Genomic DNA, 25,676 nt, shown 5'->3' with positions numbered 1-25,676 from the left:
CACATACACACATACACACATACACACATACACACATACACACATACACACATACACACATACACACATACACACATACATCTGGTAGTAATGCGATGCAACCAGATATCACTTTTACAAACACTATCTAATCCATTTTATTTCTGCCATACCTCCTTGAAGGGCCCTGATAGGTTTGAAAGCTTGTAACATTTGAACTACTTGTTGGTCCAATTAAAGGTATACCACCTACTCCCTCCTTGTTACTACACCATAAGGAGGAAAGACTTACCAATGCAGAGTTGTAATGCAGTTTTAAAAATGTCAATCTCTTAATTTTAAGTCTCTAATTTTGACCATAACTCAACGTGCTGTGAAGCATTAAACGCCATTCAAACCCCATTCACAAACGAGTCTATAACTGCAGCAAATTATACAGGACGCCTTATTTCTGCAAAAATCGAAGACTGTTAAATGGTTTAATTCTGAAATAATGATCATAGTAATGTAATGGTACATTGTGTTTTTTTTTTTTATTTGTAACAATGATTCTCTTAAAATAGGACTGCCACCTTTCCAATTTGATATACTAATTAGGCCCATCTTGGCCATTATAATGCAAACTACTGTACAGTTCAGTGCTTTTAATGACGGACACAACATACACGCATCCTGCTCTTTTCCTTTGTGCAGAAAGCTTTCTGTTGCTAGCTGAGATGAACTGACTTCTCCGCCTGCAGTTTGAGGCATTTTACAAAAGAAATCTAGTAGTTGGTGGGATTTCCGTTACTGCAGTTCACATGGCTCACATCCTCTGCTCATCAGCTTCGTTGTTGTGTAAAGGGACTGTTACTGTAATCCAAGTGACAACTATGACTGATTATTTTATGAGAAGAATTTAAAGCAATATAAAACGCAACATTTTCACATTCTCTGACTTAAAGCAGCCCTATATGCTGCATTGTGTTTTTTTTCCCCCTCTTAATTACAGATTTGAAGCAGGGGGTCCCCAGGGCTAAACTTAATTTTAGTACTGGGGACCGCCTGTTTCCTGAGATACTTGCCTCCGTAGGGGGTTCCGATATTTCTGCAGCGAGTGAACTGTGTGCCTGACGAAATGGCAGCTTTAAATGTCCCGCAGGCCAATAGGAAGCAGTGATGTCATCCTTTGCAGATTCCTATTGGTCGGCGTGACCGGGACATTTAAACTGCTCAGATACCAGCACCTACTACAGAAATATGTATCTCTGGAAGCAGGGGCTCTGGAGACCCCCTGCTTCAAACCTGTAATAAAAAAATATGCAATGCAGCATGCAGTGCTACATTAAAGGAGCAATCCAAGCAATATTCTAAATGTGTTTTTTTAATTTATTTTTTGTTTTTAAATCCGTTCTGTAGTATCGGATCATACTTTCTACTTTTTTTTAATGTTAAAATTCAACTCTTAATGCCATTTTTAATGTGTTTTAATATACTCAGCATCTTTTGATGTGTATAGCAGGTTTTAAAAGACACCTCATCAGTGCAAGATGTTTGTAACTCGTTCCTGTTTGTGATCATTTGTTGCCAATATTCTCAGAAGTTTGAGCTTCAAACTAACAGTAGATAATGTTACCTTTGTAATATAAGAATACATTGTAGCTGCTGAGTTACCCTGACTGAAGGATTGATTTGAAACTGAAAGGCAGCTATTTAGGGAACCCTGGTAAGCAGTATTTTGCTGATCGATCAAGGAAGAACTAATCGATCGTCAGCTTAGGTAATTAGTTTTCAATAAAGGTAAAGGCTGTATATATTAAAACCAAGTGTGTGTATATACATATAGAAATCTATATCTCCGGTAACACGTGTATTAATATAATATATTTTTTAAGATGCTTGGATTGCCTTTTAACATCTCAAACGTGTAAATGGTCATCTTTGCATTAAGGTTTCATTTTGTTTTTACATTGTATGGGGAGTCAAATGAAGCTGTTGAAAACATTTTTTTATTTTTTTTAAATCTTCGTTTTGTTGGAGTAAACGATGTATGGGGAATCACTAAAACTATTGCACCGTTCTCCGTCAACATAATTTAATAACAAGTATGCGACACTCAATCGACGTAGTCTTTACTATGAACCATTACAGGACGTTTGCAATAGTCACTACAAAAATATGTGATGCCTGGGAAGTAGGAGTTTTTGAGGCTCAAAGGTTTCTAGTTGGACTTAAGACATCAACATTTAGAGTACTGTAGAGGTGACTAGCATCTTACGTTCTGCAAGTAAAGACATACACAGATTATATACCACAGGTAAAAGGATCTTTGTAAAGTGGTAAATATTACAAAATAACAGACACATTGGGGGTTATTTATTTAACTGTGAAAGTGCAGATCATGCCACTATCGCTAAGTAACTCCAATTAAAGGAAATAAACACTATTGCAGTTAATAAGTAACCACCATTACGTACGTCTGCATAGTTAACATGAAGTTATTGCTATGAAGAGCTGCAACTTCACCAAATGTTCACTTCTTATAAACCCTTGGCTTAAGCATCAACACAGCCAATTGAGTTCCTGGTATTTCCATGCAATCCTTACTGCCCTCTGCATACATGTATAGGCACAAAGGCATGACCTTATTCTGGATGGGGTACTTCTGTTTTTGTAGCTAAAATACTGATATCCAAATGTGGGTTTGTTTGTTTGTTTATTTTTTATAAAGCTCTCTGTGAACTTTTTTTTTTTTTTTTTTTTTGTCTGTTTATGGAGAGTTATTCTAAGTCCCTGAGTTACTACACTTACTATATTTTGACAGTTGAACTGCCACAACTATTTTAGCATGTTTCAAATTTTTAAAAAAAATCCTTAAATTATAGAATGCACCTATCATTTTGAATGTTCTTCTCTGTGTTTTAGCGCCTTTGGAGAGCAAAACACAAGTGAGTTTGGGAATGGATTTACAGCTTGAGTGGATGACTCTGGAGGACTTTCAGAAGCATCTTGATGGATCAGATGAGATACTCCCCACAGAAGCCATATCCAGTAGTATGTAGTGTCATAAAGTGTTAACATCTTAAAATGTCTGTCTTAGAATCACCATGTTAAAATATTTTCTTTTTGTTAGCTGCGTTGAAAGAAGCAGTCAAGAATGGAGATTACCTAACTGTGAAGTTTGCTCTTAATTCAGTGGAGGAATATAATTTGGATCAAGAGGTAATGCAAATACTGTTGTAACATGTCTATTTTTTTTTTTTTTTGTATTCCATTATCAAACATTTGGACCGCTTGCAACTCCTTGTCAAGCCTTCCATATTTAACTGCTAGACTTCAACCTATGTTTCCTCACTGAAGACATTCAATCGGTTGGCAGGCTCTTGATCTAAATGATAGATGTATCTATCTTATCTCTATCTAGCTTATCTCTATCTCTCTACAATTACGGTTCATTCTAACTATAATGAACATGAAAGACTAGCTCTTCTCCTTTTCATGCATCACAAATTACCTTGCCAATTAAGTTCCGTAACTTAATTTGTATTATTGGAGTATAACAGGTTAAGTATAAAAACAAACTAATATAAAAAATGGTAGGACCTTCTTTTATCGCTGTTTTTGATTTATTTTTCTGGATGCAGTCTGAAAGCAAGTTTTCCTTGTGTGTTTGCTGCAGGACTCTAGTGGAATGACCCTTGTGATGATGGCTGCAGCTGCAGGGCAGGATGACCTTCTTAGACTTCTTGTTAAGAAAGGAGCAAAGATCAATGCTAGGCAGAAAAATGGGACCACTGCTCTAATCCATGCTGCTGAGAAAGTGAGTATCATTATGTAATACAAACTACCCTTGCTCAGCCTATGTGCTAAATGTTTGGAGAGAGCTGCACACCGAGGGATAATAATTGTTTACTAGAAAAGAAAAGAAACTTATATGGGGCACAGTCTTGCCTAAATAGTTCCAATAACATTAATAATTTGTTTATTTACATATTACTAAAATACTAATAGTATTATTTTAGCCTTGTGTACATGAAGGTTAATTATTGACGTTCTTGTGATTTTTTTCCCCTATGAAGTGTACCAGACTCAAGACAGTTGTATAAATTATAGCAACTGCATGTTATGTATACTGGTAGTTTTAAAGGTTTAATCACCCACGCTGAGCCTATTTGAAAAACTCAGTTGTAGACCAGGGGAGCGCAAACTTTTCCAGCTGTGCCCCCCTGTCTTCCCTGCCTCGGTGATGGCGCCCCCCCCCCCCACCCCTCCCCTCCCTTCCCTACCTTTGTGCTGGGTCGAATGATGCTCAGGGTTGCGTGACTCGTGGAGTTATTTGACGCGTGTCACGTCACATGGCCCCGCGGCGTCATTTGCCGCTGCGTTGCCATGGCGTCACGTCACAGAGCTTCTGAATCCCGGTAAGTACAGCGTTACAGAGGCCTCACACGATCCCCGGCATTAAATTAAATGCCTGGGGAAGAGCGCAGGGCCTCTGCAGTGGCCCGCGCCCCCCCAGCAAAATCTCCCGCCCCCCAGTTTGTGCGCCGCTGTTGTAGACAATGGTGGTGGCTACATGTCTCTTAATATAGGCTCAGTGGAAACAAATATACTGATCGTATCAGTGTTGATACAGATGTATCATTTGTTAGGCCGAGTCCATAGGACAGGCCGCGCTGAGCCGTGCGGACGCTCCACGCTGAGCCCCTGCATCCTCAATGAGGGTGCCTTGAGAGGGGCTCACGCGAGCGTCCACAGGCGTGCTGAGGCGCTGGATTTTTCAGCCGACAGCCAAGCTGTTTTTCAGAGCGCTGTCGGCTGAAAACATCCAATCAGCGCGGAGCAGCGTCAACGTCACGGCGCCGTGACGTTGACATCGGTGCGTCGCGGGCGATTGGCCCAGCGACGTCACTGCCCCGCCTCCCTCAGTCTTCCCTGCCTCCGATCGCGCAGATTTCAGCAGGCGAGCCTCAGCGTCAGCGCGGTCCAGCCCTGCTTCCCCTTCTATGGCCCCAGCCTTAGGTGTGGTGTATAAGTTTGCTTGTGAAGCGGCCTAGTTAGTGGAGTAGGTGAAAGATCCCTCATTAAATGAAGTAAACAGATTGATTATTTGTTCAGATATATTTTATGATATGGGGCTTTGCATCAACTTGCACCCTTACTACTAGCCGTAGATTGGGCTGCTGATTTAGGTATGCTGCAGGGTTTACTAGGTATAGTTTATCTCCCCTGCATTTACAGTGACCTGCTTCCTGAGAGTTCAGCAATTGTGTATGCTGCAGGCCTGTGAGTATGGTGTATCCCATCCACCAACACAAATACACTGACCTGCCTAATAGGAGAGTGCTGCATTAGGGTAATGTGGAGCAGATATTCATGCGTTTAGCCCTCTGTACTGCCTCTGCGTGAGTAGGAGGTTCCCTGTGCGAAGGAACCAATCAGTGGTTAGGGTGAGTATTGGCAGCAGGGGAGGTGGTGTCCCTTACCTGGTGGTGTTCATTCTTACAGGTCTCACTTGTTTGCCTATCCTCCCACGGAAGCCCCTTAGGTTAACTAGCATCAGTCTCAGTCCCTCATACCATATCCGGTTCTTATCCGGGAATAGTTTGAGCTGCAGGTCTATTAGTTTTGTTATCTATTAATACTTCATCACTTGTGTGTGTCTTTATTTTATATAGCACCATCAATGTACATAGCGCTTCACAGCAGTAATACACATGACACGATATAAATAACACATAATGGGAATAAGTGCTTCAGACATGAAAGTAACATTATTAAAAGGAGGCCCTCCCCCGAAGAGCTTACAATCTAATTGGTAAGTAGGAAGGTGTTCTGGGGGCCTATGTCGATGTTTGAAGTATAGCATCGGCCACGGAGCTACCCATATGCTTCGTTAAGGAGGTGGGTTTTAAGATAGGTCTTAAAGGTGGATAGAGTAGAGCAGCGGTGCGCAAACTGGGGGGCGCGAGACTTCCGACGGGGGGGCGCGGGGTTTACAGAGGCCCCGCGCGCTTCCAGAAGGCACTTAAATTAAGTGCCGGGGGAGCTGCAGGGCCTCTGTAAACCTAACTTACCGTGGCTCCGGCGGCTTCCTCCCTGCGTCGCCATGGCAACGCGGCGTCAAAATGACGCTGCGAGGTCATGTGACGTCACTTTGCTATTTATTTATTTATAAAATATTTTACCAGGAAGTAATACATTGAGAGTTACCTCTCGTTTTCAAGTATGTCCTGGGCACAGAGTAAAACAAATAATACATGGTTACAAGTACAGTTGCATAAATGAACAGGGTATACATTATATACAAGACATTGCGTGCACAGTTAAAGAAAATATATATTATGAGCGTATGAAACAGTTACAGACCAGGTTAAAATGTGAGACAGCCTTAGATTTGAAAGAACTTAAACTGGTGGTGGATGTGAGTCTCTGGTAGGTTGTTCCAGTTTTGGGGTGCACGGAAGGAGGAGGAACGTCCGGATACTTTGTTGAGCCGTGGGACCATGAATAGTCTTTTGGAGTCTGATCTCAGGTGATAAGTGCTGCAAGTGGTAGGGGTGAGAAGCTTGTTCAGGTAGCTGGGTAGCTTGCCCATGAAGAATTTAAAGGCAAGACAGGAAAGGTGAACTTTGCGCCTAGACTCTAGTGTTGACCAATCTAGTTCTTTGAGCATTTCGCAGTGATGTGTGTTGTAGTTGCATTGGAGAACAAAACGACAAATTGAATTGTAGAGGGTGACAAGTTTGCTAAGGTGGGTTTGAGGAGCCGAGCCATATACTATGTCTCCATAGTCAATAATTGGCATTGGCATCTGCTGTGCGATACGCTTTCTGACCAGGAGACTTAGGGAGGATTTGTTCCTCTAAAGTACCCCTAGTTTGGCATAGGTCTTGGTTGTCAGGGTATCAATGTGCATCCCGAATGTTAAGTGGGAGTCAAACCATAAGCCCAGGTATTTAAAACTAGTGACAGGTGTTAGGGTGGTGTTAGCGTTGGTTCTAATCAGGAGCTCAGTCACTGGAAGCTTTACAAATTTAGTCTTGGTCCCAAATACCATTGTTACAGTCTTGTCAGTGTTTAAAAACAGTTTGTTTTGGGAAATCCAGTTTTTGAGTCTCAAAAAGTCAGACTGAAGTATGTGTTGAAGGTCAGAGAGGCTATGGCTGTGTGCATATAGGATTGTGACATCTGCATACACGTGTATTGAGGCTATGGCAACGTGACGTCATTACGCCGGAGCGTGGGTAAGTTGGGGGGGGAGGGGCGCGGGAGTGAGGGGACAGCCAGCAGGGGGGAGCAGGGAAAAAATGTTGCGCCCCCCTGGAGTAGAGCACCATTAAGGGATCACTTTTCTCTATGCACTGTGTACACACTCGTACATTTTTTGTTATTCTTGTAAAATCTCAGGTAGCATACAGCACCCCTAGAATTCGAGCACAATTTTTCTCTGTCTTTTGTGGTGTATGTTTGGGCTTAATCCATCTTAGACCTAGTGATTAGTTAAGACATAATTGATAAAGTGATTTTATGCAGAATGAGCTCTTCAGGTATGATGTATCATGGGAAATGTTACATAGTTACATAATAGATGAGGTTGAAAAAAGACATGCATCCATCAAGTTCAAACTATGCTAAATTTAGACGACAGATACTTTATCCTATGTTTGTACTTAAAGTATATTGATCCAGAGGAAGGCAAACAAAAAACTCCAGTGTCATATCATCCAATGATCTCTCATAAGGGCAAAAGTAAATTCCTTCCTGACTCCAAGAATTGGCCGTCAGATTACTCCCTGGATCAACATCCTTCCCATGTTTACTTATTTGGTATATCCCTGTATACCTTCCCTTTCTAAAAAGACGTCCAACCTGTTTTTGAAGATATTCTAAGGTATCTGCCATCAGTCTCCATGGGTAATGAATTCCACATTTTAACTGCCCTTACTGTAAAGAAGCCTTTCCTTTGTTGCTGGTGAAATTTCCTTTCCTCCAACCTTAAGGGATGACCCAGTGTCCTTTGTACTGCCCATGGGATGAATAGTTATTTTGAAAGCTCCTTGTATTGTCCCCGAATATATTTGTATATAGTTATCATATCCCCTCATAGACACCTCTTTTCTAATGTAAATAAATCTAATTTAGCTAGCGCCTCCTCATAAGTTATATTGTCCATCCCTTTTATTAATTTGGTGGCTCTTCTCTGTACTCTCTAGTTCCATAATGTCTTTTCTAAGGAGTGGTGCCCCAAATTGTTCTCCATATTCAAGGTGTGGTGCTTTATAAAGGGGCATAATTATGTTTACTTCCCTTCCATCCATTACCTGTTTAATGCGAGGTAAGATCTTTTTTGCCTTTGCATCTACACAGAAGGGAGTAAGGGAGTGATCAACTAAACCAGCTTTGCGCAAACTGTGGGGCGCGACCCCCAGGGGGGCGCGACACTGCCAACGGGGGGCGCGGGGTTTACAGAGGCCCCGCGCGCTTCCCGAAGGCACTTAAATTAAGTGCCGGGGGAGCTGCAGGGCCTCTGTAAACCTAACTTACCGTGGCTCCGGCGGCTTCCGCCCTGCGTCGCCATGGCAACGCGGCGTCAAAATGACGCTGCGAGGTCATGTGACGTCACGTTGCTATGGCAACGTGACGTCATTACGCCGGAGCGCGGGTAAGTTGGGGTTGGGGGGGGGTGCGGGAGTGAGGGGACTGCCGGCAGGGGGGCGCAGGGAAAAAAGTTTGCGCCCCCCTGAACTAAACCATACTAAATGTGTTGAGAAATTATAATAGTAATAAATTCAACTGATAATGAAAAGTAGGTGCAACTGTGAACTGAAGTGAATCAGGAAAGGTGAGGGGTACAATGGTTTGTACACCAAAAGAAATTCACTCAAATGCACACTACCCAAACTTTAAAATGTAACCTTTAATAGTTAATACTTAAAACATATATTACCAATTTGAAAATGTGATAACGTTAAAAAATAAATTAAAGTAACTAGTGCAAATAAGCAGTCTCTAATGTTTGAATGTTCCAGTATATTATTAAAACTGGAAAATAGGAGACTGCTAGGGTGCACACAGCCGGAGTGAGCAAACAAGCCCACTACTTCATTGATGAGCCTAGTAGATAATACGCACCATGAGGGCTATTAATATGGCCTCCTGATCAGGACTTAAACTAATGCAGCAAGTCCTGCCTGGCCACTGCCCTAATATTTATATATGGCTAATCTAATGAACGGCTGACAGATACTGTATTAAAACAACCCCATGAAGGGGACTGACATCAGCACGCGTCCAACGCGCGTTTCCCTCCTACTACGGAGCTTCCTCAGGGACAAAACATTAGAGACTGCTTATTTGCACTAGTTACTTTATTTAATTTATTTTTTAACGTTATCACATTTTCAAATTGGTAATATATGTTTTAAGTATTAACTATTAAAGGTTACATTTTAAAGTTTGGGTAGTGTGCATTTGAGTGAATTTCTTTTGGTGTACAAACCATTGTACCCCTCACCTTTCGTTTGCAGCTACTGCATGACTTTGGACACTATTGCTAAGCCTGCTGTCTACAAGCACTCCTAAATCCTTCTCCAAGGATTCCCTTAATATATTCCCTTTTTAAATTGTAAATCGCCTGTTTATTCTTGCTTCCCAAATGCATAACTCTACGTTTATCTGTATTAAACCTCATCTGCCAAATGTGAGGCAGTACTTCACAGAAAGATGTGGTGGATTCAGAGTAATTTCCCAAAAAAGGTGGTACAGTCCAATACCGTAAAGGGAATGAAATAATGCTTGAGATAGACACAATATTATTCTAAATATGAAAAAAACACAATATGTAATGGGATCTGAGGTTTCACAGCGTATAGGAGGGTGGCAGTGTAGGTTGTCCACACAGTTCTGATTTGCAGTCACTTTCTGTGTTCCCAAGTAGGTGTTAAGCAGTGATCTGAGTGGATTCATGGAAAAACCTCCTAACAGAGGTGGTTCATACTAAAGTAAGGCAATTAAAATATGCTTTAGATTAGGCCTGCACAACATACAGCTCGCCAGGACTCGCTGTGCAGCCCGCCATGGCTTTGGTTCGCTCCCACCCTCTATATGATAATGAAGGTGGGGGGAGGAGATATGATGTTGAGGAGGACGGTGCTGGGGGAGGTATGATGATGAAAAGAGGTGTAATACCTCTCATTTAGGTACTGAGATGATTAGGAAATTAGTTCATTTGAATTAAAGTATTCTAAATGTAATTTTGTTTCAAGTAAACGTGGTAAATAAATGTATAATAAATGCTGTTTTACCCGTGCGACCCGGATCTGTTTTCCTTGAAGCAGTTTGGCTCGTCTCACTTTACAAGTGAAACCTTTTTTTTTTGGGGGGGGGGGGTTCTTTTTCTGTTTTTACAGCTGTATGAAAAGGGGGGAAGTGAGGGGGGGGGGCTGAGGAGATCGTTAACCACCATTAAAAGCAAAGTACGGGGTGGGGGCTGGAGATGTAATCGCATGCAGTGACAACCTTTCTCACTTACATTTTGCTTCCTTTGATTTTATTTTGTGAACCTATATTTCTATAGCCTCTCGAGCATAAGCTTCAGTACAATTGCTATTCTTTTTTTGTTTCATCTTTTTGTGTGCAGGTGTTATTTTGTAAAACAGCAATTTAAGCCTGACAAATTGCTGTACCATATATGGTTATCATCTTTGAGTGTTTTGCATTAGATTGTGTTTTTATTTTATATTATATATATATATATATATATATATATATATATATATATATATATATATATATATATATATATATATATATATATTCAACAGTTTAGAACAGGGGTGCGCAAACTTTTCTGTTTGTGCCCCCTCCCCCACCCCCCCGTCAGCTCTCCCCCCTGCTCCTGCCCCCCTTCCCGGCTCTGAGCTCGCGGCATCATATGATGTTGTGACGTCGCGTTGTCATGGCGACGTGTCGCCTAAGTGGTAGCTCAGACCAGGTATGAGAAATTTACAGAGGCCTCGGGCTTCCCTGGCATTTAATTTAAATGCCTTGGGGAAGAGCGTGGGGCCTCTGTAACCACAGTGCGCCCCCCACTTTGCGCAACGCTGGTTTAGAACATCTATGCTCATATATTGCTAAAGTTAAACCAGACTCATACCCTTATATTTATCTGTAGCTAAAAGCATTCGTAATTATTTTTTTCCCCCTTAGAATTATTTAGCAACAGTAGCCATTCTTTTGGAAGCTGGTGCTTATGTGAATGTGCAGCAGACCACTGGTGAAACTGCATTGATGAAGGTAAAACGTTTGTTTCCTGTTCAGTCATTTTTAGAAGTTGCCGTTGGTGCGGCAAAAGATCAGAGTACAGCTGAACCCCATTATAACGCAGTGCTCGGGGTCCACATAATGAGACCGCGTTATAACCGGGATCGCGAAATGGCTAACGCGCGAGGACTTACCCGGAATATGCAGCTCTCTCGTCTCCCTGCTTCATCAGGCTGCGTCCACGTGTGCGGCGCACATCTCCAAGGTTTTTTATTGTTTTATTATAATATACAATGCTTTATTGCTAACGGACATGCATGCATACATACATGCATGCATACACACATACACCTCCCCCCATCACTAATAATTTTACCATACCATGCAGGTATCAAACCCATGACCCTTCTTCATACACTTGTAGCAATTATGTAGCTGCTACACCATAGGATTGGTGTGATGTCATTGACTCTATGAACAAACTTAACTTCTACTGCACAGTACTGTCTCTGTGTCTCTGTGTCTCTGTGTCTCTGTGTCTCTGTGTCTCTGTGTCTCTGTGTCTCTGTGTCTCTGTGTCTCTGTGTCTCTGTGTCTCTGTGTCTCTGTGTCTCTGTTGGCAATAAAGCATTGAATGTTGTAATTAAAAAAAATTAAATTTAAAAAAAAAAGAACCTTGGAGGTGTTTTTTTAAAGCAGGAGCCATGCTCAGACTACGTTCTAAGCGGATCTGCGTTGTAGCGGATCGCGCTATACTGGGTTAAGCTGTACTTTGATTTTATGGGCCGCTGGCATGTACATTGTTTAATTATGCACTTACCAGTGTTTGTGTGTTTCATGATGGTGGAAACGATCATTAACAGGTCTGTTTTTCCTAAGACACCTTCCAGAAACTATGTAGTAGCCTTTGTTAGAAAAGCTTGATCTTTCTGTGTTGGAGACTTACAATAAAAAAAACACAACTTTATGACAGGCTTTCCCATCATGAAGTTTATGTATGACTGTTTGCTCCCCTTTGCATCATCTCACACTTTGTCGACTTTCTCACCCATTCTTAACCCTCCACTTACAATTCTACAGCCTCAGGAAACAGTAGAATTGATTCACTTACACATATGACTTCAAGTTCTCTTTCCTTAAACGTTGAATTGTTGACTTAATTGTTCGACATTCTAAAAGTCCCAATTGTATTGATTTTATAACAGTATACAAACTGGGATTTTATGACTCAGTTGGGTAGAAGTGAACATCTATATATAACAAAATAATTATTCTTTCTTCTCTAGGCTTGTAAAAGAGGAAATTCTGATATTGTGCGTCTCTTGATAGAACATGGCGCTGACTGTAATGTACTGTCAAAGCACATGGGCAGTGCCATACAATTTGCTAAGCAGAGCAATAATGTGCAGCTATTTGAGCTGCTTAAAAACCATTTGGAAACGTAAGTATTTCATTTCCACAACTTTTGTATTTATCAGGGATTTGGTATGACTTTAAAGCAGCAGTCCATGCTTCTTCTCCCCCCCCCCCCCTTTGATATGTGCACCAATACAATCCACACAATAAGTAATTAGCTAAGTTGCTGATTGATCGGTGAAGATTCGACTCGTGGGTTAACTAAATGGCAGTCAGCAAAAGAGGACCAAAGATGCAAAGTTCTGTGGAAAGATCATGTGACCAGGCAGTCGTTAGATACAATTGGTGCGCTGCTAGAGAGGGCAGGGTTCAAAAAGGGGTGTGCCAGAGCCTGTTTTAGAAGAGGATGGGGGTGTGACTTTGTAAATAGTTGCTATAGAAACAAAAATGCTTGTTACATTAAAATACATAAATGTCATTGAGTTGTGTTTTATTTATTTTTATTTTTGTTAATGCTACGAGTATTTTCTCATAGTACAGAACTGATTGATTAAAAAAACACATGTAGAATATTGCTTGGTCTGCAGCTTTAAGCTTAAGATATTTGTAAGTCCTGCCACGCTTAGAGTTTTAGGGGGTGTACCAACTAATTAGAAAGTGTCTTGATTATCCTCTTTGTATGGTGCGTTCTTTGTTTACGTGTGGGTATTAGTACATTTATCTGATTCTTAGTGTACAAAGCTTCAACAGTTGCAGCATCATGGCTTTATCTGACACATGTGGATCTTTAACCAGACCCCACTGAGGTTTCCTGGAGGAATTGGGCAACATATTTTGTCCTCTTAATTGCAATTCATGAAATAAATGTTAACTTCCTTCGGAGCTGAAGTGGCTGTTTACCCTGAATAAGCATCTTTCACTTTATTAGTTAAATATGAACACACAAGTGAGCAGGGTATAGAGCCATTTACAGGTTTAGCAGATTTTCAGAGTCCCATAAGCACATTTGGGATTCATTTATTTTTTTGGCTGATTGCCAGTTTATATCTATACAAATTGTGTTTCATATTTATTTTGTTTTGCTTTAGGCTTTCCAGAGTGGTTGGAGATGCAATAAGGGATTACTTTGAGACTCGCCTTGTGCTACTGGAACCTATTTTTCCAATTGCTTGTCACAGACTCTGTGAGGGACCAGATTTTTCTTTGGATTTTACCTACAAACCTCCATATAATATACCTGAAGGTAAACCAACTAGTCCATGTATATATTACATGTAATATTTAGTGCAAGAATGTGTTTATCCTCCAAGTGGCGCTTGGATCTAATCCGTGATTCTTAAAATAAGATATGCAGTAAGGGAAAAAAATATATAGTGCCTAAATCGTTATCAACGTGCATCAAAATATTAGTGGTGACATAAGTGAAAAAAATATATATATATCAGGTATACGACTTCAACCCAGAAGTGGATTACGTTCTCAATCCTTGTAATTTCTCAGATGTCCAAGTAGAAATGGGGAGCGCAGGTATATGTGGAAACATACATACATACATACAATAGTGCAATATGTCTGGTGATTTTAAGGTAGTTAAAACGTCTGGAAACTGGAGCGTCGATCTATTGATCAAAATGCCTTATTTGATCTGGCACCATGTCCCACCCGGTAACCTGCGTTCCCTGCTTACATTTACCTGTGGAAAACGCATGGTACATCAGTATAAAGATACCTTTATGCACACTTAAAGAAATAGACATTTGTGAGGACAAATTTCATTGGATTTGGGAGGAATTGACTACCTTAAAATCACCAGACATATTGCACTATTGTATGTTTGTTTATTTCCACATATACCAGCGCTCCCCATTTCCACTTGGACATCTGAGAAATTACATGTAATATAACTGCAGGAAAACATGTTTACATTACAGATTGCAAAATATCTTCAGAATTTTTTTTACAAAATAGATCAATAACATTGCCATGTTCAGAAAACAAATATTGTATATAATAGTGCATTCCTCTAGTTGGGATTTTTCTTGCGTTTTACATTATAGGCTAAAGCTGGTAAATTCCAGGCATTATTGAAATCCCTGCTTTCTGGTTAAAATTCCGGGCATTATCCAATCAGTAATGGCCCAGAATTTTTGGCACCCTGCCAAGTTTTTCAGCCAATCGGCTTTCAGTTCTCATTCACAAAGAGTGAGATTAGCTCTTAGACAGGGGAGGTGTTTGGACTGGAGGCAGAAGCAAGGCACTGACTCCTCCCCCACCCTGCCTGCAGAGAGCTCCGCACAGGAGAGTGAGGGGAAAGGTTTGTGTCTGTGGTGTGTTTTGTGGGTATAAAGGGGGCCAGCAGAGTGTTTTTATTAGTGTGTGTTGTGGGGGCAGCAGTCTTTTTTTGTTGGTATATCTGCTGTGTGTGTTGTGGGTGTAGAGGGGGGCTGCAGTGTGTGTTTTGTGGTTGGAGAAGGGGTGCAGAGTGTGTTGCGTGTGGGTCTGCAGTGTGTGGGTTTAGAGGTGGGCTGCAGTGGGTGTAGAGGGGGGCTGCTGGGGTGTGTGTGTGTGTGTGTTTTGGGGGTGTTGGTGAGGGGGGCTGCAGTGTGTGTTGGGGGGGTGTGTTGTGGAGGGGGGCTGCAGTGTGTGTGTCACAGCTGTGTTTGTGTGTTTGTGTGCTTTTGTGTGTAAATAGAGGGGGCTGTATGTACAATTTCCTTTTAATAAACTTGCAGTAAAAGCATAAGAATGTAGTCAATGCTGATAAAAATCAATGACTACAAAAGTATATTTTTTTGAAAAAAGTAATAAAAAAAAAGTCTACATTTAGCCTATAATAGTAATAATCCCTAAAGAACAGGGCGTTTCTCGCCAATAATGCCCTGGCTGGGTTAAAGTCCCTCGGCTTCGCCTCGGGCCTTCAATTCTTCCTGCCAGGGCATTATTGGCCAGTAATACCCTGTTCAGGGATTATTACTTAAGTATTCTGTTTTTCTGTCTTTAAACATTTTTAAATGTAGTTCTCATAGCCATATTAGTTCTGGAGAAGTATATTTTTTGGTTTCCAGGCTATAACAACTTTTAATAGACAACAAGGATAGGTCTTCATCGATTTTTTAAATTATATTGTACAGATTTGTTTTCCATTTGTGCACAAAGCGGCCTGTGAAGTTTCAAAAGCGCTGCACAAAGAGGGTTGGGGGGGGGGGGTCAGTTGGGTGGGACTGCTTCATTAAATTAGTAAAATTGGAGCAGGATGTAATTTCTCTACAGAAGGACTTTGATAAACTGAAAGCTCGGGCAAGTAAATGCAGATAAAGTTAAGATCAAGAGCTTTGCATAACATATGCTACCTGAAAATCCAATGGGACGAAATTAGGTCAGTCCTTGATGGAGACGGATTTGGGCGTGCTTGTCCAAACGGCAAACTTTGCAATAGTGCTCAATGTCAAGCAGTTTCATTTCGTGTATGAAGAATTGTTTGGTTGGTTCAAGTATCATAACTTATGGAAGACCTTTTTAAATCTTTTTAAATGGGGTGGCGGGTGCGGTGGTGGTCCTAGATTTCTGAATCTGACTGAAGTTAACTATTTTGCTTACTTCTATTTAACAGGATCAGGAATCCTTCTGTTTGTGTTTCATGCAAACTTCTTTGGTAAAGAAGTGGTTGTTCGGCTATGTGGACCATGTAGTGTGCAGGCTGTAGTGTTAAATGACAAATTCCAGCTCCCAGTATTTTTGGTAAGTGTTTACATTCATCTTTAACCTGGTATTTGTATTAATGTGTTCAGTTAGTTGCTCAACAAAGAAAATGTTTAATTTATACTAATGGCAAAAAAATGTTTTCCTCCAAGAAAATAATATACAGTAAAATTCCTTCAGTAAATGCCATACAACTTTTTATTTTATTTTTAAAATAGCCCTTTGAGTGCCAAAAAAGCCTTGGGGCAGAGTGCTGTGGCCCATCCGGCACTCTATCACATATATATTTTTGCACAGGAAAAACCAGGGGAGCGGTTGTACCTTAAAATAAAAACAAGATCTACATAGTGTAAAACTGTTAAGCACAATGAAGTGGTTTCTAAGAAAATTAGAAATCTGGATAGGAAGGCTATAACACATATAACCAACCAAGATGGTTTAAACCACAAGAGGAGTTGAGATTTTAAGCAGAGACAAACACAGGGATAAAACAAAACACTTTTATCCACAAACGAATGAATTAAAGGCTTATAGGATCCAAAAGGATTAACAGCATAGGGAGTAGGTAATCATTCGATCATCCGATCACTGCTACTGCTGCACGCCACCCGACTGTGTCTCGAACAGCCGTCACGTCACTTCCGGAATTCCGGCCGGTTGGAGATGACGTCACAGGCTCAATGTTCTCTCTCCGTCTCAGGGTCACACTCAACGCGTTTCGACGCACTAAAATGACGTCTTCATCATATATTTGTGCCTTAGGAAAGAAGAATGAGAAGATTTACAAGTGACCCTGGAAAAGACATATAGAATGGCTTTCAGGGATATGAGATCCTACAGACCAGGAAGATCTTATTCAAGATCGTTGGCTTGGAGAGGCAGGCAGAGCAATGTCTTTCTGTCCCCAAGCGGTTATGGTACCTCCATATAGGAACAGAGGGAGATATTCGGGAGATGAGGGAGCACAACCATCAATTGTGGGGGGGGAGACACGAGTATTTTCAGAAGATTTGGCCTCAATCCACCAGACTCCTGGGTTCTCCGTATAATTTCCAAGGGTTACTTTCTGAAAATTCCCAGGAAATGCTGGTTTTATATGTGAAGTATTCCAAGAATCCAAGGCAACTCGGGTCCACCAAAGTTAAATAATTATTGCACAACGGGGCTACAGGGCCAGTACCATTGAATCAGCGAGGACAAGGAATGTATTAATCCTTCCTTGTACAGAAGAAAAATGCTGCCTTCGTGGCAGTGCTGGATCTGAAAGAGTCAACACATTCCTCAGGAAACAGATATTCAGAATGGAATCTCTGAATTTGCTGATTGCTGCTGTGGACCCGGAAACTAAACGGTGTCTGACCTGAAAACTTACTGCCCCATACCTATTGCCAGGACACACCAGAAATTCCTACGGTTCACATTGGATCAAGGCCACTTTCAGTTCACATTACCTTTTAGTCTCTCAACCTGTCAAGGTTTTTATTTTACAAATATTCTGAAAACCTTATAGCAAAGATCTTGGATATCTTCTTGCCGCACTATTCTAATAAAGCGGGGGGGCGCAAACTATTAGAGTTGCGCCCCCCTTGCCTTCTCCCCCCCGTGCTCACTCCACCTCACCTCTTGTCACTGTCAAATGACACCATGGGGTCACATGACGTCACGCCACCCGCGTTGCCATGGCGATGCGTCGTAGCAGCCTTCAGAATCAAGGTAAGATTAGTTGCAAAGGCCTCACGCGATCCCCCGGCATTTAATTTAAATGCCTTGGCGAAGAGCGCAGGACCTCTGCAACTAACCGCACCCTCTCCAGAAAACCCCCAGTTTGCTCACCGCTGTAATAGTCTTACACCAGACATTATAGCATAATAAATAGTTTTATTTGCAGGTTGCAAAGGCACAACGTTTCGGGAATCTCCCTTCCTCAGGTGCAATATTTAAATTTTTAACATATTTAGTTTGTAAATATTGCACCTGACAATTGTTACATTGTCACGTGTATTACTGCTGTGAAGTGCTATGTACAATAATGCGCTATATAAATAAAGATCTACATACTTACAGTTATGTGTATCAAGAATTAAGGCGGAACAAGAAGTCTAAGCCTGCGGCACACTTTCCATTTTCAGCTGAGCAGAGAAACACTTGGAGGACTTAACGACATATTCCAGGGAAAAGCAATTGGAGAGCATTTTTCCTGAGTTGGAAAACTATAAACCCAGGAGAATGGGTGCTTGCAGATTATATCTTCGCGCCACTCGTGCAGAAGTGGGGTCTTCCGCAAATAGACCTCATGGCCTCCACCTTAAAACAACGAAGTAACAAAATTCTGCTCAAGCATTTAATCCAGAAGCACTTCGACGCCCTCTCTTTCACATGATCTTTCCAATTGGTTTATATAATCCTTCCAATACCCTTCATTCCAAGGGTTCTAAGGAAAATAAGGGACAAAGTGGATGTCGTAGCAATACCATTCTGGCCTCGCAAAACTTTGTTCCTGTAGCTATGGCGGTTATAAGTGCAGCTATGGCGGTTACAGGTATCAGCAGACCTATCTCAAGGCTTGGTTCAGCACCCAAATATGGAGAAATGGTTCTTTGACAACTTGATGGGTGAGAGGAGCCAGCTGCTGAAAGAGTAATATCTCGGCGGGTCATACAAACTAATGGCAGCAAGAAAAGCAACCACATCTAGGGTATATTACAGTATTTGGAATATATTTTGCCTATGGTGCAAGGCACTTTCTGTGCTATTACTGTGCTATTATAGACATAAATCATAGTTCCAAAATCCTGTTCCCTCCTGGGATTTGCTGATGGTGCTAGAGGCTTTCACAGTTCCCCCCCTTCCCCCCTCCTGAACCTCTTTTGTAGTCCTAAAATATGGATCTTACTCTAAAGACTGTTCTTGGTGGCCGTAATATCAGCGTGCAGAACCACCGAGTTGCGTGCATCCGTTAAAGATCCCTTCTTAACCTTTCATCAGGATAAGGCGGTCCTTAGGCCAGTACGGCAGTTTCTGTCAAAGGTAATCTGTTTTTCATCTGAACCAGGAAATGATCCTACCATTGTTTTTGTCCAAATCCAGTAAATGACAAACAGATGTCAGATGTTGGACGTTATGAGATGTCTAAAACATTACCACCTCTAAGGCAACAATAAGTCATTGGATAGTGAAGGAGCATACGGAGGCTTATACCGTACAGCAAGCATGTCAAAACTCCAGTCCCCGAGGGCCGCAAACAGGCCAGGTTTTCAGGATATCCCTACTTTAACACAGCTGGCTCAATTAGTGGCTCAGTCACTAATGTACGATCACATAGACATTTAGGCCTCCAGCAGATGCACGCTTTGGCCATAAAGTTCTTCAGACTTAACACGCCGCGTTAAGCATGGACCCGGCCTAATCATTGTTTTAAGCAAGGTATTCTTAAATGTCAATAAAGAATGGTCATTCTTAAGGGCTAAATGTGATGATTACATTGTTTTTCCATATCTAGTATATAGTGTACGGTGAAACAGTTGTGGCCCCCAGTAATCACTCTTCCCTATAAATATATTTAAAGTAGCAGCAGTGATGTGCAGTTTAATATTTTAATGTATTGAGTAACACTGTCTTTTTCTGTTTTCTTATAGGATGCTCACTTTATTTATTCCTTCAGCCCTGTGGTTGGCCTTAATAAACTTTTTATTAGACTGTCAGAAGTACCAGCTGCAAAGGTGAGTCTTTGTTCTCTAGAAAGGAAACAAAAACAGTGAATTAAAAAAAAAGTTCTGATTTCGTTTTAATTTACTCGGATGGATTTGCAACAGAAAGCATCCCTAAAAGTATTTATAATGTACGCTGTATCCAATGCATGATGAGCGGTTCTGTATTCTTACATCTGAATAACTCTAATCTTCAAACCTAAATTATACATTGCACACTTTCTACCGCACCTTTTTATAGCCATTTGAGGTTTATGGATAAGGGGCAAAACTGGCATGGAATAGAGTATAATAAAATGATTAGTTAATTTAGATTGACTGATCAGAAACTTCGAAACGCTAGTTATAGCTTATTAGGTCCCCTTCCTATCTTACATAATGTTCTTGTTGCACCATATGTTAGAGTTCTCTCTCGTTATTTCTGTGCAGATAATTAACAAATAAATGTTAATGTATTCTTTCCTTCACTAGTAAAATGTCCAAAGTTTCACATTGTTCTTTTAATAAGAGTGGCTGAATATTGTTCAAATCAGAGGGTAAAGATATATATCCTTTTGAAGTAGAACAAAAATATGTTGACCTGAAAGGTGGAGATGAAGCATACCGCTTTATTTTCCTTTTTTTACACAACACATTTTCAGACTCCGTGGAGGTCCTTGGCCATTTGGGAATTTCCTGGGGGATAGGGTTGTGGGGAGGGGAGGAGACTATCTTGGCTCCTTCATTTAGGAGATTTGAACTTCTGTTTTACTGCATCTCCTAACAAGCTCAAGATATTCTTCACACGTCAGATTTATTGGTGGGATCAGGTCAATTCTCCAAGCTGCTGGAGCAGAGTATACACATGTTCATTGTTACAGAAATAAAAAGAAACCTCAAATGATGCACATGATTTGTGCAGCCTGAGCCCAATAATAAAAAACAAAAATATTGCATTCTCTGAAAATTTCAGGTTTATTTAGTTTTCAGTTTCACATTCCTTTAGAGAGGACAGTTTTTCTGCGATAAATATAAATGTCTAATGGTCTCAAAGACTTGCACACGCGCGCGGACCAACAGTACTAACATACAAAGCAGAAATGTTAAGTAATTTCCCAAAGGAGTGCTAACTACGGCTCGCTTGTGCAAAGGAACACATTTCCACAATGTCAAAATTGAGTAATATTTCAACCTAAACTATGATTGTGTTTTTTTTATTCTATGGTTGATGTTGTTTTGTCAGAAAAGTCCTGCATGTTGTTCATTACATTCTATGTTTTGTTAACCAACACTTGTTGCATGGAGGTTGGACTTCACCACAACATTGATTATGGACACAGCAATATCTGCACAATGTGGATGATGCATACTGTACATGTACTTTCATGTAATAACGTAGACTAAAGGGACATTTTGTTTACTGAAATGTTTTCTTATCCTTCAAGGCAGTACAACATTTGTATCTAATTGTTAAAGGATAAGCTGGGAAAGTTATCAACTAATTATATGTGGGTACTACAAGGAACAATGCTTATTCAAAGAAAGCTGGAGCTATACAATAACACCTGGTATATTCTGCTTTGAAGGACTAGAAGAATCTTTGTAAATAGTAAAAGATCCTACAACTCACCACTATATTATATTTCTCAACCCCAAGAGCATGTTAGTTTGTACACATTGACTAACTTTTATAGAAGAAAATACACACATCTGTGCCCTGAACGAACTTAACTGTCTTCTCTCAGATAAATTACAGTAATGGCCAGTGTGGTTTTCCATCTTCCATTACTTATCAAGCTTATATTACAAGAATGTCCTATCATAATAGTTTCATTTCACACTTTTAACCAGTTTGTATACTGCTGTTCATCACCCTTGTATCACAATATACCTCTTGTTCGTAGATCAAATCACTATAAAAATTTTTCTTTTATAGTTTTGTGACAGTTAGAAAGATATGCAACAAATTCATATTTTGTCGTTTGGTTTTATTACACTTTAAAATTTTTTTAATCTTTTTTACATAATTGTGCTTGGTGAATCAGTTCATTTTTATTTAATTACACATTGCTTTGGGGGAAAAAACTAAATTCATATACAAAAATGATTCTGCACAATTAATACTGTACTAAATATTAGAAAAACAAAAAAAAATGTATGCTCTATCTTTAATTGTTTTTCTTTCCTTATCCAGATACTTAACTAACTTGTTTCCCCCCCTCCTCTTTCTGCAGGTGAAACTGCTAATATGTGCGTATAGAGTTCAGCTACAATAAGTGTGTGAAGACTTTCAGAAGCCTCCCATTATTTCATATTTAAACCATTGCCAGTGGGAGCCTTGTTCCTATTTTGTGTACATAAAATGTTAAACTCGTGGCTGGATCAGGCATTGAAGGGGCAATACATTTAATTTGTTTGTGTTTTTATTTTCTTGTACAGTGGATTTGTATTTTATCTCGATGACTCATTACTGTAATTCTTTCCTTGTATGGTGGGTGGGATCAGACGTTTGTTGTGGAAGGCAAATGTAGTGGTCGTGACAGTTTCGTGTGGTGTGGGACTTTTCCCCCATTAAATATGAGACCGTTTTTCCATGACTGGTGTGGCCCAAAAGTAAGGATGCTTGCTATACAGTAGTGTGTGTGTATGATCCGCCTTTTACTCTTCTCTTTCTTCTCACCCATAATGATTGCTTTTAACCATCTCCTTCCACCTTTTCCTCCCCCCCCCCCCCACATCAAGCACCTTTCACTCCATCCCAGTACTACTTTTGTTCTATTACTGTTGGGAGCTTTATTCCTCTCAGCAGTCTAGTTGCTGTGACAAAAAATGGAATTCTACAGCATTGAAACGGGGGTCTGAATCTTGGCTATGTTGTTGTCAAGGAAGGAAGAAGTCGATGGAAAAGGAACCCATATAATAGAAAGTGGGTATATAACTTCCCTATTCTGCACATAGGTATGAATGTGTATCTCACAGAATTGTCACTTAAGGGCCTATAGTAGTTATACTAACTATCCTGAGAAAATGCCAAGTAAGTTAGCTGTTATTACTCCAGAGCACTGGACCTATATACAAATACATATCTCTGTATAAATGATGTGCGAGTCTGAAAAACACATGGGAAGAAAGAGAAACATTGTTTAATCTGCTTTTACCATCTTCGCATAGTATCCACAAAATGCTAGCATCTCGGAAGACTTGTCAGAAAAATGAGTTACTGACTGAGAAATATTTCCACAATGTGGAATAATGCATATGGAGTATTCTATATTTTGCAGCTTGTGAGCTAATTTTATTACGCAGCTTATACTTAATGCAATCAACTATGGGATGACTAGTGAAAATATTTTCTTTACATTAAATATGTGAAGGCAGTCAAGATGGACGGTGATTGAATAATCTAATTCTACCCACTTTGAACCCACAACAAAATGGGATTCATTCCTTTAATAGCCCATTGCTTGTTGGCAAGGCTAAATTATCCATTATGGTTTTCACTTTGCAATAAGTAAATGCCGCTTCCGAGGCTGATACTACAACATACAAGTGATCAAGTCAGAACACACTTGCTTTTTGGATTAAGTTGCTTTGTACACATTGTATAGAAAAACATACCGGTTTTCACTCTATAACAATGCAGATAAGTGTACAGTTGGTCTATTATGTTTTACTTGGAACTCCCTGGAAAAAGTCCCTATTTTGGCAGTGAAGCAATGTTGCCAGTTAATCAATATACTATACACTATTTACCACAGGGACATCCAGAACATTGCTTGCATACAGGCTTTTAAAAAAGTTTTTTGGTTTTTGTTCAGATTGCACTATTGTCTATATTCTTGGTAAAATATAAATCACTCTTTATTTGAAAAATAAAATATACTGAAAAGGTCTATTTCAAGATTCAGACATTTGAACTTGCTATACGGTTCAGCTTTTACCCAATAGAGTAACCCAGGTCACCTATGTGAATATCCATAGTTTATATTTTTGTATATTAGTATCCAAGTATATCAGTTCTGTTTTGGTACATTGCTTTAAAGGACATGTAAAAAAAAAAAAAAAAAAAAAAAAAAAATGCATGAACATAACAAACTTACATTGTACATTAAATGTTACTGCAAAAGGTAACACATTTCTCAATGTGCCTTCTTTTTTTTATTCTGTCTGGTTTTATTATGCGTTTCTCTAAAGTTTGTGAATATCCGCACAAATTCTGATTTTGAACGTGATACTCTGTTAATGGCTTCTATTTGTTAGATAACCATTTTAACTCTCCAGGATGAGATTGTGGTTACCTAGAAAAAAAAATAGAAGCAATGAAGTTTAAAATTCAATATTTCATTCATGTTCTGGTTGGTCATTAAAAGGGGATTCCTATTTCATCCCTATTTGAGTTACTTTTCTTCACAAACATGGACATTGTGGTCTGGGTGTCCAGGGAAATTCTAAATAAAAATTGATACAAATGGTGTTTCACATCCATCTAATACCATTAAGAAAGAAAATGAAACATACATTTATACACTTTGCTCCATCTTGCAAATGAATGAACTTCAGGGGCGTTACATGGAATGTTAGGTATGGAAACAATGATGCATCTAGGAGCAGAATGTATTACATTTACCAGCAACAATGAAAAGAGAGCTCAAGGCTCATATTGAAGACTGTTTAATAATTGCACTCAGACGTTCGTGGTAATTGGGCACAAGAGTGTAAGAATTCATGCTTTAACGTTCCACTGGATCCTCCGTGGCAGTCTGCAGAGTTTCTCTCCCGTCATCTTGTTTACCAGCCCACAGCTTGCGCCGTCGTCCTTCCAGGTCATGTGACGCCGGAGTGGTACACAGTCCTTGCATCGTCCAGGGGGTGGGTTCTAGGTAGGTAGCGATTAGACACCCAAGCATCCATGTGAGCCGTAGACAGTCCAGGAATTACTCACAGCTAATAGGCATACAGAGACACAGCTGCTAGTGAGAGTCTAAATGCTGCTGCATAAAACCCACACCCTGGACGACGCAAGGATTGCGTACCTGACGTCACGACCTGGAAGGAGGATGACCGCGCGTACTGTGGGCTGGTAAACAAGGAGACAGGAGAGACTGCCGTGGATGCCGTCTGTGAGTGATTTGTAACCGTTTTTCTTGTGCAATTATTAAAGTGTCTTCACTATGAGCTCCGCGCTCTTTTCATTTCTTCTAGTTTGTTGTTCGACCTTCTGGGTTGGATCCTTGGAAGAGAGCTGCATCCTCATCTATTGACTTAGAACTTTTTGAGATATGTAAATGTTATTTGTAGATTACCAAATTCCAATTTTTGTAATACAATCAAAGCTTTATACTCTAGATTGTTATATTATACCCACACTGGCTAGAGCGCTGAGCTGATCCTTACACATACCCTAATGGGGGAATTATACTCCTGTGGAGGAGTACATACGTGTACCCAGTGTTCGACAAGCATAGACATTTGCTCGCCCCGGGTGAGTGGATTTAACCCCCGGGCGAGTAAATATTGGCCCAAGCAGCACACGTTTGGTACTAGGTGGCGAGTAGATTTTTTTTGTGTGGCGCGTAGATTTTTTGGTGATTTGTCAACCACTGCATATACCACTATAAATCATTTATTGGTTAAGAATTTATCAGCACACAAACTGATCTATTTACCAGCAGCAAACTGCATAAACCTTGGCTAACCATCTGCATCAAGTGC

The 25,676-nt window shown here is 40.3% G+C and overlaps 1 protein-coding gene across 1 annotated transcript in view; it reads left to right on the top strand.

The window, feature by feature from the left end:
* Positions 1-24,107, top strand: part of MPHOSPH8 (M-phase phosphoprotein 8) — a 45,185-nt gene extending 21,078 nt beyond the window's left edge. The window contains exons 6-14 of the mRNA XM_075592308.1: positions 2,884-3,012; positions 3,092-3,180; positions 3,638-3,778; positions 11,170-11,256; positions 12,510-12,664; positions 13,668-13,822; positions 16,190-16,317; positions 19,914-19,997; positions 22,199-24,107. Of these exons, the coding sequence (XP_075448423.1) occupies positions 2,884-3,012; positions 3,092-3,180; positions 3,638-3,778; positions 11,170-11,256; positions 12,510-12,664; positions 13,668-13,822; positions 16,190-16,317; positions 19,914-19,997; positions 22,199-22,240 (1,010 nt within the window). The 3' untranslated portion in view covers positions 22,241-24,107. The remainder of the gene's footprint in view (positions 1-2,883; positions 3,013-3,091; positions 3,181-3,637; positions 3,779-11,169; positions 11,257-12,509; positions 12,665-13,667; positions 13,823-16,189; positions 16,318-19,913; positions 19,998-22,198) is intronic.
* Positions 24,108-25,676: the final 1,569 nt, after the last annotated feature.

This window comes from Ascaphus truei, chromosome 3 (assembly GCF_040206685.1).
Source record: "Ascaphus truei isolate aAscTru1 chromosome 3, aAscTru1.hap1, whole genome shotgun sequence".
NCBI lineage: Eukaryota > Metazoa > Chordata > Amphibia > Anura > Ascaphidae > Ascaphus > Ascaphus truei.
Note: the sequence above shows the minus strand (reverse complement) of the source record. Positions and strands in the feature narration are given on the sequence as shown.